This window comes from Carassius auratus, chromosome 46 (assembly GCF_003368295.1).
Source record: "Carassius auratus strain Wakin chromosome 46, ASM336829v1, whole genome shotgun sequence".
In the NCBI taxonomy this organism is placed as follows: domain Eukaryota; kingdom Metazoa; phylum Chordata; class Actinopteri; order Cypriniformes; family Cyprinidae; genus Carassius; species Carassius auratus.
Window position 1 is genome coordinate 1,700,353 of NC_039288.1, and position 20,082 is coordinate 1,720,434.

Sequence of the window (20,082 nt, forward strand, 5' to 3'; positions counted from 1 at the left end):
GTGCAGGACATTTAAGCAATGAAACAAAATAGCAATTCTGTATCCAGAGCTCAACCAATGAACTAATGAGTTACCAGGGGGTGGGTGTGGCCTAATGAGTGTCCTTAACAACAAACAAGAAAACAGAGCAACAATGAAGACACAGAACCACATAACCACAGTCACAGGAGAAACAGACAGGGATTGCACTGGCCCTGTTTCACTTACTGATGCAAATAACACAACAACCCAGCTCCCGAACACTAAGAGGAGCGTTTTCAAGAAATAAACCTCATCAGTCACTTTCTAACAGCGTTTAACCCTGTGAAGCCAGAGAAATCACATATTTTGGATTGTGCTGATCATTTAGAGACCTGACTCGCACATCAAATATAACTCAGTAGATCTCGTAGGATGTTACGAGACGCGCATGAAGCACATCCACAGAAGGAACAGAGGCTGAGCACTTACCTGCTACAGGACACCAGCACAGAAAGGAGAAGAACACATTCAGGATGACGGTTTCTCGCTGTCTGCACAGGAAACTACACAGCCTCCGCTAACAAACTACCAGCAGCAGATAACAGCCTCGAGAGTCCTTGTGTGTCCAACAGATTACTGAGAAGTCTAACTGACGGCTACCGATGCTATCAGGAGAAGAAACTCCCTTCTTGACTTCACTCATGCATTTCCCAGATCTGAGCACCGAGGTAATATTCCCCAACACTGGGAATCTGAGTGGAGATGGTGGTGTCTTACCGTGGCCGAGGCATCATGGGCGTCTACGATCAGCTGCTGCTCTCCTCCGGCGTTCACTTTATGGACGCGGCGGCGAGAGTTTCCCTGTAGAGCCGCGTCGTCGCTCTCGCTGGCGTTCTGCACCTGTAAAGAGCCCGAGTCAGAGACGTCAGCCTCCTGGTTGAACATCCAGTTCTTCCAGATCACTGAGAGCCTGTGGAAGCGCAGGAGACTCATCCTGACGGCGTTTACATGCTACACGGGACGAAAGAAAGCGGGTTCGAGAGACTGAGTCGGCTAGCGTCGCTCAGCAGAGCTACAGTCGGGCCACAGCTTCCTGCAGGAAGCCGTATAAACACAAATATCATCTGCGAGCAGAAGCAGCACGTCTCTAGCGAGTCCTTTGTACAGCGTGCTGTGTCTCTGAAACTGTAAATAGCCAGAGTTCAACTTCATGTACTCTAGTAGAGCATCTGAAGAACAAGTGAATCTGTGTGAAGTCATGTCTTATATCAGATCATGAGCTGTGTGTTGTTTCATAAAGGTACTTTTTTAAGATCAAGTAAAGAAAACTGAAGGAATAAATTGATGGGGATGCAAAAGGTCAATATGGTCTCTAAATGTCAATGTCTAGACAGCACATAATGAGTTGTATTAACACTTCAAAGTTTGAAAAAGCAACTTCCTACAGAACTACATTTCGACAAACATATATTCAGTTCAATTCAAGTTTTGACAAACATATATAACTATTGCGAAAATAGCGTTCTTGGAAATAACTGTATCTGATACAGTAAATACAAAAAGTGCTGTTCTTCCTCAGTATTTTTGTCTGGTTTTCTATTGCTAATCTCTAAAAGACTTTTAAATCAATAAACAATTACTTAAGAAGCAAAAGCACAAAAGTCGTCTTTGTGAGAAACTGATTAAAGTGAGGTTGGTTTATGATTAAAACAAGAACAAATTCCTGCCAGTGCATTCAGAGAAATCAACTTAATTCAAAGGGAAAACAAAAGAGAAAAGTTTTCATCACACACTGACAGATAATTGTTCGTGTTTTAAGCATATGTGACCTGAGCTGGCAAAATGAGTCACAATGAGCATTTTTTCGATAATGTGTTATTTTTATGTTCACATTCTCCGTTAAAAAACCTACGTTATCAAGTAGTCTATATCACCAAATCACGCACATTGATTTATTCGTCTATTAATACTCAAAATACCAAGCATTTTAAATTGTAGACGGCAATCATTTTTCTGTATGTTTTTTATATTTATGTAATTTAATGTAGGCCTAGTTAACTTAATCTGTATCACACAAAGAGTAGTTTTTCTGCAGATGCATGAACACATTTGACATTTAATAATCATGTTATACAAGTTCAGTAAAGCAACAAGTGACTTACATTTTAGACATAATATTGCTTGTTTTTGCTCAATTTTGCCAAAGAAAGTAGTTCTACACCAAGATCACAGCACAGTTTTGCGTCTCTGAGCAATGGACGGTGTTTACTTATTGAATGAATCAGCCATTTGAATGAATCGGTTGAATAAATGATTCAGTGATTCACTCATTAACTCATTAACTCGGTCAAATGCTTGGTTTCTGAACAAATCAGTTGAATCTTAATGACTCACTCATTAACATTCACTTGCTGTCACCTACTGACGGTTTTAATTTCACATTCGACTATTTTTTTTCCCCGTGTTTTAAATTATTTCAAATATCAGTATTCAACGTTTTATGTTAAAAACAAATCATTAAACCTATTTATGCATCTGTGACTTTAAGCAGTTTAAATGGATCCATATCCTAAATACTATTTCAGATGCAGATCCCAGAAATGTTTTCGTATGTTGGAATGAAAGACACAAAGTTCTGGAATAAGTGCTTCTTATTCTTACCCAAAGATACAAAATTGAAGAAATAATAATTAAAACTGAACACAATCTCGCTACTCGAGCTGTGTATCAACATAAACGTTGACTTCAACTTCTCCCAAAGTCATTTTCTGGTAATATATCTGAACTTTTACTTGAGTAGGACTTTCAGGTACTTTATACACCACTGGAAATTCCCAAGAATATTTCAGCGTGGAAGATGTTCGGGACAGATGAGGGAATGTATCACTTGCATGTGCTTTTGAGTCATTGATTTAAAACATTCAATTCAGTACTTGTTTGCTCTCTGTGAGACCGCTTTCTGTGAGCTCACACCCAAATCACTGACTGTTTACTTGTTTTTTTAGTTTTAAAAAATTCAATTCAGAGTTTGAAAGTTATTTCAAAGTATATTGATCACAATATAAATACGAATCAACAACATTATACATTTTAAAACACATATACACTGGGTGATGAATCATTTAGGTTTGATGACTGTAGTTTAAAATGTCAAAAAATACCCGAACTCCTCCCTCAAATGAACAAAAGTCCCCCCATAAGGGCCACCTAAAGGGGGAATTCCCCCCATTATCCAAAACAAAATCCAGGCCCTGTTAATATTATTCACTATATTAATAATTTTTTATATATATAGCTTTGTTATTAAAAAATTAGAACAAAGATGCAAATAAACAGAAGAACAAATATAAGAAATAAAATCAAATAGTGTATTCATTTTTCATCTTTCATCTAAAAAGCATTCAAGAAAAGCAAATCAAAACAAGTATAAATCACTTCAGTGTGTTCATTACAAATAAACAGACTATTAAAACTACGAAAGCAGCTCAATCAAAAGCAGCGAGTCATTCGCTCTTTTCTTTTGTTATAAATTATAAGTTATACATTAAGACCAACTGTTGTGCACGAACCTTAAAACTATACTGAAGTTTTGCTAAGGTCGTCAAGAAGCGAGAATAGATCATTTTAGATGTTTAATTACTATTTGGAGCAATGAAATAGCTAGATGAGGGCTTAATTAATTTAAATTTTTTTCTGAAAGCCTTAAATTCAACCAAAAATGTTCACTTGTTTGGTCGGTAGCTCTAAATTAGCCTGTGCACATCCCCACTCACTTTGCCAGCACAGGTCACATATTTTAATTTTGCATGTCAATTATCTTGATTTAAGGATGTTTAGATATTTGTATTGGGAAACCGGATGAAAACACTTAAAAAAGATCAAATAAGATAAAATATTTAAGGCTGTGACTTTTATCATTTTAAGATGTTTTGCACTGATTTGAGACCTTTTTAAGACCTGTAATAAAAAATCATAATTTTAACAGTAAAAAATCAGATAAATATTTTCATTGTTCTGTATTTGTGTGATTATGCTGCTTGTAAGTATAGAGTATTATAAAGGCAAGAAAAAAAATGTAACATTTTTTTTAGTAATTTACTACATAAACACCACATTATAGATAATGAAAAAAAAACTTTTTTTTCACTTTTTTGTCACATTTTAAATGTAGCTACTGTGTTTTTTATAGTAAAATTCTGGCATCCACAGAATTGCACTGAATTCACTCAACCATTATTCTGATAACGACAGACAACAAACTTCTTCATCTAGTGAACTGGAGAAGCTGAAGTGTGTATCAGCTGTGTTCAAACCCTAGTGTATCTAGACGGCACTTCAAGGCCTCATGGGTGCCGGAGACATGAAGAGGCAAGCGGTCTCCAAACATAACTCATTTAGGCCACACTCTACACCATCACATGCATCCTTTGCGAAGAAAGACAGTCGCACTGTCCTTCATTTGTAAGTCACTTGGGATAAAAGCAGCTTCTAAATTAATAAATAGAAAAAGTAATACCAGAATGCATCACAAGAAAACCCAGAGTCCAGAAAATGTTGATGTTTCTACTGAAACCTGTTATTAAAAAAAATGGAAAATTCCGGTCAAGACGTGTTTGTGCTGAGGGCGTTTATACTTGTTAAATGATTGTGCCGTTAGTCTTGTGCACTTCATGTGAGGAGTGTAATCTGTCAGATCAGTCGCTTATGAGAGAGGATGCTCTCTTAAACAGATGCTGCCTATAAAGCCAGCAGACTCGGAGGTGCACGGAGTGAAGAGACAGAGACAGAGACAGAGACAGGTTGTCATGTCGGAGCAGAACCGTCATCCATCACGCCTTTAATGTGACACGCAGCCTTAAGCATCCAGGGGACAGAAGACAGAAAAGGCAGATCTCAGTGTTCACCTCAGGATGAGTTGTGAGAGAAATACGGGAAAACTAGCTGTAAAACAAATTAAATTAAAAAAGCAGCAGCGGACGCAGACAGAGAGTGAACCGCTACAGTACTGTTACGCTAAACACATCATCCAATCAAACGAGCCCCTTTAAACTAATAAGGGCGTAATGTTAGACATATTCTGACAGAAACGTTTCTGTACAAGTCATGCACGCATGTATAATGAAATAATACAGCGCTGTTTTAAACACTGTACATGCAGTGCACAAATTCAGTGTTTCTCGAATGGCACAATATCAGTATATCAATACATCTGATGTTATAAAAACACCATCGAAAATTGAGCTGTTGCAGGAAGTTTTCCTAAACATGAGGCATGCTTTCAGGGTCAGAAATGATTGATTTCCAGGGGCAGTTTCTACATTAGTAGAGACAGCTTTTATAATTATCTTCTAAATGGATCTGTGTTGTTTTTTTATGTCAAATGCTTCGTTCAATCACAATACTATAGACGATAACCAATCAACAAAAGCCATCTTTACACTAAAAACATGTTTAATGCTACTCATGTACAGTATTATGATGTAAACAGCATTTAAAAAAAAAAAAAAAGAAAATCAGGAACTGCCTTGTTTTATTAAACGTATATACTGCGCTTGGATCCTCCTCCTCGTTTCCGTTACAATATTGAATCTGTGGGTGTGTTTTTGTTCATTTTTGCCCCAAGATACCATTCATTTCTGATTCTGAATACTCTTCATCAAGCACTTCAAAGTGTGCTCAGTCGTATTATTTGTGCTATTGCTAATTTGTTTATTTATTTCTTTTCTTTAATAATGTCAGCAGTCTATATCAGTTAGCCTTGCAGTTTTTGCCGTGGTATTTTTGTTTAAAACAAAAGACAAAAGACAAGATAATAAACTGTTTGACTTCTTGTTTTTATACCTTAATGGAACCAACTTGGAATCACTAAGAATCAGAATCAATAAGAAGAATCGGAATCAATAAAAAGAATCAGAATCTGAATCACTAAGATTCTAAAACATTCTAAATAGCCAAACAATGTTCAATTGGAGTTTGTTTGGGTGGTTGAAATCAGCCCACCAGTGCAAACTTTTCTGGAAATCGTAATTTTTTCACTCGATCAAGGTCAGATAAATTGAAAACACAAACAAACCGGAGAGCTGAAATGCAGAGCTGGTGTGAACATGTCCATTATTTACATTCATGCATTTAGCAGACACTTTTATCCAAAGCGACTTACAGTGCATTCAGGCTATATATTTTTGTTCCCTGGGAATCGAACCCACAACCTTTTGCGCTGCTAACTCAATGCTCTACCACCGAGTCACAGGAACACCATTATAATGCAGAATGCTCGAAGAACAAAAAAACTGCATTCAATATGTGTCCCACATGTTTCACTAGTCTAACTCTAGCTTATTTCTGTCATAACCATCAGTAGCAAATGACGAGAAATATACAAATTCATACCATTATGCTGATAACATTTAATTTACCATCAAAATATCTGAGTAACTTTTGAAAATAAATAACTTTGACTTTGTTTTCCCAGTTATTCACTGTCACATCTCCTGTAAACATCCTCCTCGGTGAATGAGTTTCAACAGCTTGAGCCTGATAAAGCCTGAGCTTTCATTTTCAGAGCTGATGACCGTCAGCTCATGTGAGATAAAGCTCATATAATGGCTCATTTCCTGCTCGCTGGAGAACGATGATATTATGATATGATATTATTACCCACACAACTCTCCAGCGCTCACCAGCTCTTCCCTGTGACTGATTTTGTCACCTTACATCAGAGCTGGCAAACTTCTGAGAAAGACGTACACGTCAGCAAACTTTTAAGAAGAGCACTTGTTACAGAAATCATATTTTATAAGAACATACTCATACTAAATGTAATCTTTTCAGACATTGACCAGCAAGTTATTTACATTTAAATGCAAATGTCTTGTAGTTTAAATACATATTAAATCCAAATAGCTCATCTTAAGAAAGCTCTTTGATTCACTTAAGTAGGACAAATTTTATAATAACCTTTATTGTCTTTGAAATATGGTTAGTGTACAGCTGAATGCACCAACAAACATTTATGGTAAACTAAAATATACTATAATAATTTCTAATGGAACTTTGATATCATGTATTTAAATAAATGTATAATTACAGATCTGTGATGATGAAGTTGCAATTTAGTATGTTTAACACTCTGCATTTAAAATTACAATTATTAGACATTTTTATTCATAATAATAAGTGTACATATTTAAAGTATTAAACAAAATAATATTAAAACGATTATTTAAAATGCACTTTAAAGGTTTTTTTTTGGGGGGGGGGGGGTCATTATACCATAGTGCTTTTTTTTACACTTGGAGACATATTTAGTAACAGCCTGCACCAGTGCAATCCCTTTTCTGTCGTTAAAAAAACTAATGTAAGGATTTAATAAACACAAAGAGTGAAACATTAGCAATAAAAAGACATGTTTTTTCTTCAGCTGTCCTTATTGCATAATCATTTTCCTTGAGTAATCAGGTTGCATACTTTATTTAAATCTCCAGATGTCCCAGTGGTGGTGCTTCTTTTTCAGATTTGTCATCATTTGATATTATGGCTGTAACTTTTCTCATCTTAATTATTCACTACCGGCTGACAGCCAGTGTTGGGGAAAGTTACTTTCCAAATTAATGCATTAGCCTACAATATTGCATTGCAATATTTACTAGTTATAAAAAGTAATCTGATCCTGTTACTTGAAATGCATTACCCCCAACACTGCTGACAGCTAACTAGTGGACAATAGTTGACATCTGCAGCCTAGGTCAAAAGATCAGGCGTGTGTATTAAGAAAGCATGTTGTGAGTGGACGTCAGCAGACGCCTGCTGAGAGAGGAGATGTGTGTAACGTGCCACTCACCACGATCATCTCGGACGGCTCTAAAGTGATGCATTCACAGCCTCGTCTTCCTCCACGCTGCGTCCCGAAACTGCCGTCACACAGAGAGACAGAGAGAGGGAATTAGAGTCTGAACATCTCTGGATAAATCACACAAATGTACGCTGTAAGCAGTAACGCTCATTTAAATATATTTTGAAACTGAAAAGAAAAGAGATGAAGTATGTGCACTGCACGAGTGAAGCGCATCAGGGACAGTTTTTCTTTTTGCTCTGAAAACAGCAGGATGAGATCTTGAACAGCTGGCGTCTTTAAGAAGAAAATAAAACACCGATACACAATAAGGTCAGAGCTTAATTTCACACGGCTAATTTATGTATTCAGCTGACACAAATTCGGGAAAGAACATTCATAACACAGAATGCCAAGATCATTAGACCACTACATTAGGAAGCAAGCTAGAGAAGCACCATCTGAGACGTCTGTGTGCAGGAATGGACTCTCAGTTTGTGTTCACAGATCGCGGTGCTGAAGCGTCATTACTGTGTGAGTGAAGCCAGAGAGGGTCAGAGGTCAGGTCAGATCTCTTCAGACTGGAGTGAGACTGAACCCTGCTGACAGACGAGGGGAAGAGCTCATGCGCTCCTCTCTGTGGACGAACACAAGTGCTGCAGCTCCAGTGCTGCTGTCATCTAAAGCAGACTCTCACATCCCTCATTACTGCGGTGTACAAGCTCCGCCTTCACTAGTGCTGGATCTCCTAATAAACTGCACTCGCAAGCCAATCACATATGCCCTTTACAAACCAAAAGTCTCTTAGGAAATGTACATCAATCTATTGTTTTCTGTGAGCGAGTAAACAAGATGATTTTTCATATCATTTTGAAGCAAAACTTCCTAAGACCCCAGAGGATTCACCAACTATAAACTACAACATTTGTCTCAATAAACTCATAATTTGCTGCTTATTAATAGTTATTAAGGTAGTTGTTAGTTTAGGCATGGGGTGGATTAAGAGATCTAAAATATGCTCATGCATAATAAGACATTAATATGTATTATATATTTATAAGTACTAATAAACAGCAAATATGCTAGTAATATGCATGATAATGAGCAACTAGTAAATAGTGAGAATTAGTCTCTAAATTAAAGCGTTAACAATTAGATTTAAGGAATCAAAAAGCTAATTAATTTAATTTAACAAATTATGAAAATATGAATTGTTTAGAGCCCTAAGTGTTATGTTTTTACATTTACATTAGATTTAGTCATTTAGCAGACGCTTTTATCCAAAAATTCAGTTTTATTGTCCCCCAATTCTATGCTTTTCATTTTTATTTTTCTAGTTTATTATTAAATTATTTCATTAAATGTTAAATCTTTGTGCCGAACAGCGTGTCTAATAAATTGAATTATTTAAACTTTAAAAATGTAACAATTTTTTAAATACAATAATATGTCCCAAATGATTATTTTTTTATTATTATTTAAACGTATTATCAAAAACTGTGGTAATCAAATGAAGCCATAAAAACATGAACAATTTAAATTAGTATTAAAAAGCTTATTGTTTAATTTAAAACATGGACAATAAAATGTTTTAACTCTATTATTAACTGTAACTGTTTATTCCAGTTAAAGTAAACTTTTAATGTGGTGCGTTGTGGTGAAGATCTTTGAGTTTCAGTCTATTTGATGGCAGTTTTGTGTAAAGCTGCTGAATGTCTCTCAGAGCAGCTCTGGAGATACACAAACAAGAGAAACTGTGCCACTCGTTCACACACAGACACGCAAACTTCAGATTTTGCAGTTTTAATATTCACAGACACAAGTGACATTCTGTGTGATACAGTAAATTAAAAGTTTATGACTGGATTCTGTGATTGCGGACACATCATTTCATATATAACATAAGACCCGAGCACATCAACAAGCTGAGTATGCTCAACATCAGCAGAAGTGTGTCTGAGCTCATCTTTCTCTTCCTGACACTGATAATGTTAAAACATGACAAAGCCGTGAGTCCAAGACAACACAGAGTGCTGACACTGAAGCCACAAACCACCAGCAGTTAAAACTACAAGTTCAGAAGACACAGAAAAACTGCTGTTACCCACAACCAACCGACTGTGATCCGAACAGCTCACTCACACCTCCACCAGTCCTTTCAGAATGAATCAGGTGCTGCTACAGGAGCCCAGCGTCCTCAGAGTCGCTTATCCATGACGTGAAGACCAACGCTTCTCCCCGAGAGCCAAACCGGCTCAAAGCATCCCAAATATTTCCACTCAGATTCCTCTGTCCTGCAGAACAACGTCTCGTTTCCGAGAAATCATGACTGTCATGGCTCTGAAACTTCAGAAGCATGAATTCTCAAATCCTGAAGGGAAACTTCCCGGTCTCCTTGCGAGAGAGGGTGTGTGTGTGTGTGTGTGTCACAGGAGTGAGGGCTGCTTCCTGTCTGGATGCATTCATGACACACACAGCTGGAAAATTCTAGCGACACGTGTTCAGCATTCCTCAGTGCCACTGACCCCTGTATAGGTCAGGAAACACACAGCATATACACACACACACACACTCTTCCCTTTATGTTTCAGGACAAAACACACCCACAATGAACACAAACACTCCAGCCACGAGGCTTAAATAATTAAACTGGCAGTAAAAAAGCAAAAGAAAAATACAATAGAATATAAAGATGTTTAAGCAGTTTACAGCCTACTACAGAAATTAATAATCAAATGTAAAATAAAACAGCATAGTCTTCACTGTAAGCATGAAACTTTTTTGTTTCTTTAAGCTTTAAAGCTAAGCAACAAAAATCCTTCACTCAAGAGCAATGTGTGACTTTGAATTTTTATTACATGACCGAAAAAGTAACACAGGAATAATCACCAAGTGCAGCATTTTGACACATTTTTAGATGCGCTTTTAAAAACATGAATAAATATACTTCGATAAATCAAGCACGTCCCATTTGCAAAAGTAATGTTACATGATTTTACTGATTTGCACAGGAAATTGAGCTTTTATGTAGGAACGAAAGCGCAGCGCTGCAAAAGGGGCACAATAATCATTGTATTTTCATAATCACTGGAGTCCAAAATCAAAATCAAAACCATTTTTTGATTAATTGCACAGCCTTACTGCATGTGCTGTGAGTCTCATATGCATTTGAGAATGCAGCTATTCACATTTATATAATTTCCAATATTTGTGAACATATGATTTTATGCTTTCTTGCATTTTACACAGATTTGTAATGAGAATTATAAAATGATAAAATAACATTTTGAGGGTTTAACTCTCTCAAATAAAAAGAAATGAAAACATAAATTCATCAAATCATTTGTAGAGCAAAATGATTCATTGGTTTTTATTTTACAGAGCAGTTGTTACAATAGTAGTATATTTCCTCTCTTAGAAAAAATAAATAAGAAGAATAATGTCTGCTTGTAACTTGCTAAGCTGGGTATTTTGCAGCTGTGACACAATGTGAAAAAAAAGTTTAAAAAAAGGCACATTTAAACTGTTGCAAAAACATTTGAAATAGTAATGCATCGAAATCAAAATTCTGGGCCAAAACAGAAACCAAAAATTCAGGATGCACTTTGCTGTAAACGGAAACCTAAAATCATTTCTATTTAATGATCAATTCATTATTCAAAAGACAAACTCAAACTATGCAACAAAACAAAAACTGAGTTGTACAAACATTTACATTGTACATACATTATGTCAATTTTTAATAGCAATTACGTTTCTACTGTGGAAATATATAAAAACATGAAATATAAACGGTGGCAGAACTAAAACCTTGTTTTCATGATTAAACAATAGTTAATCTACTAGTCTACAGCTGAATATAGTACTAGTTTTCTAACCATCAGGACGTCTGGTGCTGGAATGAGTAAAGAGAAACAAGAGGCATGCATTGGCTGACACACACTACGCCTGTGACATCATCACTTCACCATGCATCACACACGTGTGGAAGAGCGAGGAGAGGTACATACCAGCACCGTGCCAGATACATGTGCTCCTTGACCAGCACTGAGCCCGAGAGCAGGACGAACCAGCAGGTGGAGATGCTGTTAGCACTGGAACACAAACACAGGTCACATCAGCACATCAGCACATCGGGGTGTTAGTATCCATCATTTACTGTTAAGATTGTGTTTTCAAGGATGAGAATTCATTTGCAACAATTAATGAAATGACTCCTGACTCAACTCTCCAGCTTAACTCTTTCCCTGCCATTATCTCATCATTTAGAAGACAGCGCTTCCCGCAATTGACGAGTTTTTACGGCTTTCCGTGTTTTCACTGTTATACACTGGGGGGCGCTATTACACATCTTCTGAACGAGTACAAAACCTCCCAAACAAGAACACACATGAAAAGGACCGAGAAAGGAGCGATCTCTTACACTGAAAAAAAGTTTTCAAGCAGTACCTCATCTAATTAATAATTTGTCTTTCAATTTAGTTTACAATTATTTGTTTCATTTTTCAAATAATATTTTTTTCGTTCAAAACATTGTTGAATATAAATATTTTTCATTAAGTGCTCAACGGAAAAATATTTGTTTGGATGAATGTACAATTTCGAGCATGCCTGCGCATGCGTATTAAACAAAAAAAGCGACGACCAGCCACCTGATCTTAATTCAGGGTTCCCACACATCCCTGCAAATGTTTACCCTGCAATTCATTTTGTGTTTGAGTAGCTGGCTATGGTTCGGCAGTTGGATCAGTATTTTTAGTAGTATAATCTGTCAAGCCTTGGCAATCAGCTGTTCTAAATGCTGCCAATTTATTTAAGTTTACATTGTATTATGACGGTGTACGCAACAACTCCATACTTGCGTTCTGTTTCCAACTTTTTTTTTTTTTTTTTGGCCGGTGGATATTATTTGTTGCATCATAAAAAAAAACGATTTCTGATGGGGAAAAAAAAAAAACCTAATTCAATGCTTGTCGAATTCCACAGATTTAAGAAAATGTCAATGTTTGCCAGCTACTAAATGTTAAAAAATGTTTTAAAAAATCTGAAAATGTCAAACTCAGAAGAATGTTAAAAATCTGACACTTTAGTAGCAAGTTACGGATATGTAAAATGTTAATAAAATGATGTATTGAAAATTATTGATGTCTTTTTGGATTAGATTTGTATCAGATGCTATTAATGATGTTTCTTAATGGGAATCATGTTTTATTAAATTAATGTTTTTATTTGTATAAAACTAAATTTCTATTAACTATTCTATTAAGATAAATTAAATCTATATCTGTTGGATTGGATAAAGTTAAATATTTCTAATACATATTTCTTAAATTTAAAACAATTGTTTAATTGAATCTTTATATATTTGATTGAGAAAACTAAATTATTCTAATATTTCTTAAATGAGAAAGTTTGTTTTAATTAAATCTATATCTTTTTGTTTAGATCAAAAATAGAATTTAAATTAATTTACTTTCATCAACAAGAAAAATATACTTTCTATCAGGTTTTACTAAATAGTTTTCATAGACAGAGAAAATATTGTTTAGAGCAAGTTATTTATTTTTAATTGGTACAAGTAATAAAATATAGATGTGAACCATTACCCTAAATTTTTTTAATTGGTTGAATGAAAAAAAATTTTCAGTGTATGTAAACAGATGCACATCAGTAATAGACAGCATATAAATGAAAACTGCATAATGTTACAGAGTAAAATGATGATATAGGAAGTGGTTTATGTCTGTGCAAGCTTTGGAGGAGATTAACTGGATTTATACTTTGATAATCATACTAAATAATATCCTGATGTAGTTTTTGATATAAATATGGTTTCCTCACCTTTTTGTTCAAAATTATACATTTTTATGAAACCTACCTATATTCAAGTGTTGATAAAAAAAAGATTTTTTAAGATAGAATAAAACAGATTTTTTTTTTTGTTTAAAAGTATAGGTTTTGATCTTTATTATAGTGTATTGCTTATTATTTAGTGTAAAATATACTGGAACCCATCAAATTTTTGTGAAAGTCATCAAAAATGCTGGCGGGGAAAGAGTTAAAGACTTCAGACTGACTCCGACTTCAGATGAAAGACATGCAATTGTCTGCTGTCCAGTTTTAGTTTAGTTTAGATTAGATACTGTTTTAGTCATTTTTGTCTTTTTTCTTCTAACATGCAGAGATGTACTTACTAGAAGAGGACGTGGTTGGCCTCATAGCGCTCGTACCGGGCCGTCATGCACATGGACCTGTAACACAGAGAGAAGTGTGAGACTGTTTGATCTGCGCTCCCATCCAGAACAACTGAACTCACGTCCTGCTGGGAATGAACATCTTATTAGCTTAAAGAGTGAATGCACAATAACGTTTGCCGTCATTTTAAGTAATTTTCTTTTTCAAATAAATTAATACTTTTATTCATCAAGGATGCATTCAATCAAAATTGATAGCACAGACATTTATAAGGTTTCAAAAGATTTCTATTTCAAATAAATGCTGTGCTTTTGAACTTCATATGTATCAAAAAATCAAGGCATCAAGGTTTCCACATAAATATGCATCAGCACAACTGTTTTCAACACTGATGATAAATACGCATATTAGAATGATTTCAGAAGGATCATGTGACTAATGAAGACTGGAGTAATGATGCTGAAAATACAGCTTTGATCACAGGAATAAATTATATTTTACAATATATTCACACAGAAAACAGTTATTGGAAATTGTAATAATATTTCACAAGAATAAGCCGGTATTAAACACCCCCTAACAAAAACTAATTTTAGTCTGTCCCACCTCAGAGACTATAACCCTTCCAGCTGCATATAACTATGAAAATCAATATAATAATTTCATTATTTATACATTATTGCTGTTTCAGTGATTTTCAAGTCATGCTTTTAATTATTATCGTTACATTCTGGAGTTATTTTTTCTTTTTCTTAGTTTATGATGTTGATTGTTAGTAGAGGGTGTATTTAAACACATTTTGACTAAATTTTAGGTTGCATCAATTGCAAAGCTTAATGAATATAAAATTATAATTTATATAACATTTATATAAAATAAAACGAATGTAAGTAACACTTTAGTGACCAATTCTCACTATTACCTAGTTGCTTATTATCATATATAACCAACATATTGGCTGTTTATTCGTATTTTATAATGCACATATTAATGTCTTATTCTGCATGATTATATTTGAGATCTCCTAAGGTTGACAGAGATAATTTTCTAAAGGTTAAGCACCATCAAATGCCTGTAACTGATCACAGGAGGTCAGACTCACCTGAGCTGATGTTCTCTGAGGTGACACAGCACATCCATGTGGTACAGATGAGAGTAGATGGTGTTCAAGTCCTAGACAAGACAAACACACACACATCAGTGAGCCACACCGATGCTCTCTTAGCTCTGCATCAGATGTGTTTGATTAAGAGAAATGGAAAACATGAAGGTTTGGGAAGGTGAAATGTTTGCACTCTTGTGCAAATGAATCAGTGAATCAGCGCTGAGTTGAATCAGTGTGAACGCTGCCATCTGAACTTCGTGTGCACCGAACAATCAGACCAAGATATACCTTTTGAGTCCGCTTTTAAATGAACTCTGCTGCAGTTATATGAACAATGCTGCTCATTACAGTTTGGTACAAACCCAAACTTTATAAGATCCCAACTAAAGATGTGTGTTTGCAATAAACAAAGCAAGAGATGTAATGCTGAATGTCTCCAAACCTGTTCAGATGAAGAAATAAACTCAGGGTGAGGACATTTTCAGCACAGTTTCATATTTGGGTGAACTATTCCTTTAAATTTCTGTATAATCAAAATGATGTTTACTTTGATAACTTCTTTTATATTTCCTTTAATATTTACCTGGTCCTGTGAGGTATCTGTGTAGACACACACACACACACACACACACAGGGGTGTGTTTCCCAAAACCATAGTTGCTAACCTGTTAGGAGCTTAGTTGGTTGGCAAAGGTTAGCAACTATGGTTTTGGGAAACGCACCCCAGAAAAGCAGAATGATAGAAAAGCTCAAGTTGCACTTGACAGAGAGATAGATTTGTAATTAGTAAATTATATCTCAAACATGCTGAAACATGTGAAAACATTGTTTGCGACTGATTAAAGGAATGTATTAAATTCAAAGAAGATCACACAGTTGTGTTTTGGTGATTAAACCAATGTTGTAATTACATGTTATAATCCTGCTTCTGAATAACAGTGGTTATGCATGGTTATAAAGAAAATACTGTATGCACAACTAAGAATGACTGGCGTTACAAATGTGATCAGTTGGAGGTTTTCAAAAAATACAATTAAATGTAAAAAACTCGCAAAAGCTTTTTTTTTGCTGCTGTTACTTTACTATGTGATCAGATGCACCAGTTTTGCCTGCTGGAGCATAAAATAGGTCAAAAATCCCACATATGCACACTGAAAGAAGAAGTTGGGCCAGTGGGGAAGCACCCAGAACACCAGCAGCATGAATATAGCTGGATCAGAAGAATAATGAGGGAAATAAGTGACGTCGGTGCAGACGCAAGGAAAGTGCGGTGTGGCATGGAGCCGAGCCACGCTAAACCAATCAGAAAACAGACATTCCCGTCTTCATCTGCAGACGTAGCGGCTAGCTCGTGATACACAAATCTCTTATTCTGTTTCAGTCATGTGACTTCTCCAGCTCATCCGTCATATTTACGACCATGTTAATATCTATAAGCATACATGTGATCTGTCTAGAGGAATGTGAGAACAACACATGAAAGTTTGGACCAGGATTTACTGTAGAAGCACTAACTTCACCGTGGTACTGTGGCAGAAATATGGGATATTCATACTGAATTTGAAACATGTTAAATGTGTTAACTGAGTAATAGTTGTTAATGAGCCATAGCATGTGTGCATTTGCATTTATACTAAACGTATTCAGGCTATTGCTTTCCATACAAACACCACAGAAACCATATAGTTTCAGAACATTTCAATTTTACCCTATATGATGTTGTCACAATTTTTACAGATATCACTGTTTTTGTAAATGAATATAAAAAATGTAGATCATCATCAAAGTCAGGGAACACAAACCTGTTCAGTATCACTTCATTAACTGTCTGGTTTCTACAGCTTTCACTCAGGAGAAGGATTTAAACTAGTGCTCGACCGATATGGGCTTTTAAATGGCCGATACCGATATTGAGTAATCAATCTGGCCGATATAATACATGTTATTACAGTAAATGAGAGACATGCAGAAAATAGGCAAAACTAAATGAACATTTATTATGCATAAATATTACTGCGGTTTCAATAATGCACAAAATAAGTACTGAAACAGTTTCAAATATTTCAGTAGCTGTATGCATCATAATTTTTGACAATGCAGGTGCTACAGAGCCTCGGGCCACAGGAACAGCACCATGCGCTGGATGACATGGGAAACAGAACATGCAAATCACACACTATAACATGCTCTGACTTGTGGAGTATGCTCCCACTGCAGCAGTAAACATCAGTCCAGCGGTCAGGCCCGGGCAGATCAGCATGACGTGAAGCATGACTTGCATGACATTCAAACAGGGCCATATTCATATTTTCATGGAATATTCATGATTTTATCACGATTCTTTGTCATGTTGGTTTTGTTATTTTGCAAGTTGTCTGAGCAGCACAGCCCAACTAATTTTTTCTCTCTATTTAAAGAAAAGCAAGGCAAAAATATATATACCGGTGTATAATAAAATAAAAAAGAATGGTAGATATTTAAGCCAAATTGGCAGAAGATAAAAATCCGTCATTGTTTTATTTTTGTTATTAAAAATAAGAACAAAGATACACAGTGCTTTATTTTTTCAGGTATTTATCAGTAGCATTCAAGAAATTGAATAAACATTTATAAAACAAAACACTATGTACATCAATTATACATTGAGTCTAATTAAAACAACTGTATTAAAGTTCTTAACACAGCGATTTTTCTCTTTGTGTTTTGTTGTTTATTAACATTAAAGGGACAGACAAAATAAAAAGTTCTGTCATGTTTAACTCACTCTCAAGTTGTTTAATCCTGAACGAGTTTGTTTCTTGTGCTGAACACAAAAGAAGATATTTTACAGCCAAACTAATTTCCCTATTATAAAGACAAAGTCCTTCAAGGTATCAAAAAAAAAAAAAAGATTGGCAGATATTTAGGCCAAAGAGGGCGAAGATAAAAATCTGTGTTCTTATTTTTTTTATAACAAAGATAAAAGAATGACACATTACAACTACACATAATGTTCAAATAAAACAAGCAGTGCTTTATGTTTAGGTACAATCGGTGTATTTAGCAGAGCATTTAAGAAACTGAATGAACAAATATAAAAATAAAACACTTTATAAACTGATTCCTAAAGCAACTGCCTTAAATTTCTTCAGTCAAGAGCAGTGAGTGGTTTTTCTCTGTGTGTTTTGTTGTTTTATTAACGTTTAAGGAATAGTTCACACAAGCTGTCTGTCGATTCTGTCATAGTGTTTTATTTTTACACCATCATTTACTCACTCAAAAGTGGTTTTAAACCTGAATGAGTTTCTTTCTTTTTCTGAACATAAATGCTATTTTGAGGAACGTGGAGAACCAAACAGTTGCTGGTCCACAGTGACCTTAGTGAGTATTTTTTGCTACGAACAAATTCAATGTGGACCAGCTTCTGTTTGGTTACCCACATTCTTCAAAATATCTTCTTCTGTGTTCAGCACAAGAAAGAAATTAATACAGGTTTGGGACAAAATGACAGTGAGTAATTTAAATAATGACAGAGATGACATTTCAGGGTGATCTATCCCTTGACAGTAATGACAGTAGGCTTTAATATGTTTAATATGACGAAGGCACCAGAACCGCAGCAGATATAATGTGCACTTTAGCACGATAAAGGCTGGATTAGAATATTTGATTATTCGTTCAGTGGGTTGGCATTCGTTTTTACATTTTATTTATTTTCTTTGTTTTCTTTTTTTCACACCTGGCATCCCCCGCAAACCAGTCTTCATTCATGCTTGAAATGCTTAATCAAATATATATATATACATATATAGAATATATTATTTGCTATCAGGCCGAAACGGTTCCAAGGACTGTCAGGTAAGGTTACAGTTGTATTTCCACAAACTACGCTAAGTCCAATATAAAAAAATGTCTGAGACAGTTTGGTCTGTGGAAGAAACATTTGCGCTTATTGATATTATACCCGTCAAATCAAAATGAAGCGCAGGGGTTTAAATGAATGCATCTCTGAAAGAAAGGACTGTCTACAGAAAAGTTATCTGATAAAGAACTGTTCGTGAGTGGAGCTGATTTGATTACATTGCAGAAAAACTAAAAATACAATAAACACAATAAAAATAATTTAACTGATACCGATAATCTGACGATATATCGATATTGTAAATTCTTATGGCCACAATAACTGTGATATGAAATATCTAATATCGCAACAGTCCTAGACTGGAGTAATGATACTAAAGCTCAGCTTTGAAATCACAGGAATAAATTATATTTTCTAATATTTTCAAATAGAAAACAGTTATTTTAAATAGTAATATATTTAAAAAAGTTACTTTTGACTGGTAGTGTATGTAAGCCTATAGTTTGAAGTTAAAGATATTAATAATAATAGCGAGAATGAGATGTTTATTTGACAGTGATTTCACATTTCTTGTTTGTATAAAGGCTAAATGCAAATAAAAGGTGAACATTTATACATTTGTGCCATTTCTTCCCTCTGAAATATTACATAGTTTTTCATAAGTTAGTAGATACAGACATCTGTTTTTATGAAGCGAAGGAGAAATTGTTGCTCCACATTGCTCACATGATCTGCTTCCAAAGTTTTTTTTTTCTGTAAAAAAATGTAAAATCTAGTTCAGTTTTAAAAAACGGTTTTCGTTCTGACAGCTCTTGAGCTTCAAACATGCTCAATATGAGAAATCTCTGTTAGCCCAGAGTCACATGACAAGCAGCTGAATGAGTTTGACTGTCACATCAGGAAGTGATTCAGTGTTTTCTTGTGCTAAAACGCCTGACACACACACACACACACACACACACACACACACATATACAATGAGTGGATCAACAATAACCTAGCACACAACAACCTGCTCATGTCTGATTTTACTATAATTTTGCACATAATTCACAAGTGTATTTATTGAATATTTGTTAGTTACAATATTGAAGTGTCAGTATAAGAAATGCCATATTGACATTCGGTGTGATGTACAATGGTCCTGAA

At 35.1% G+C, this 20,082-nt stretch overlaps 1 protein-coding gene across 11 annotated transcripts in view; it reads right to left on the reverse strand.

Annotated features, from left to right (window-relative positions):
• The window catches only part of LOC113063840 (rap guanine nucleotide exchange factor 6-like), a 70,039-nt gene that overhangs the window by 47,519 nt on the left and 2,438 nt on the right, over positions 1-20,082 (reverse strand). For 8 of the 11 annotated variants that reach the window (XM_026234213.1, XM_026234209.1, XM_026234211.1 and 5 more), the window contains exons 2-6: positions 15,090-15,160; positions 13,987-14,043; positions 11,803-11,886; positions 7,802-7,871; positions 739-861 (exon numbers count right to left, since the gene is read on the reverse strand). In XM_026234213.1, the coding sequence (XP_026089998.1) occupies positions 739-861; positions 7,802-7,871; positions 11,803-11,886; positions 13,987-14,043; positions 15,090-15,160 (405 nt within the window). The other 3 variants (XM_026234216.1, XM_026234218.1, XM_026234220.1) reach the window with 3 other exon arrangements.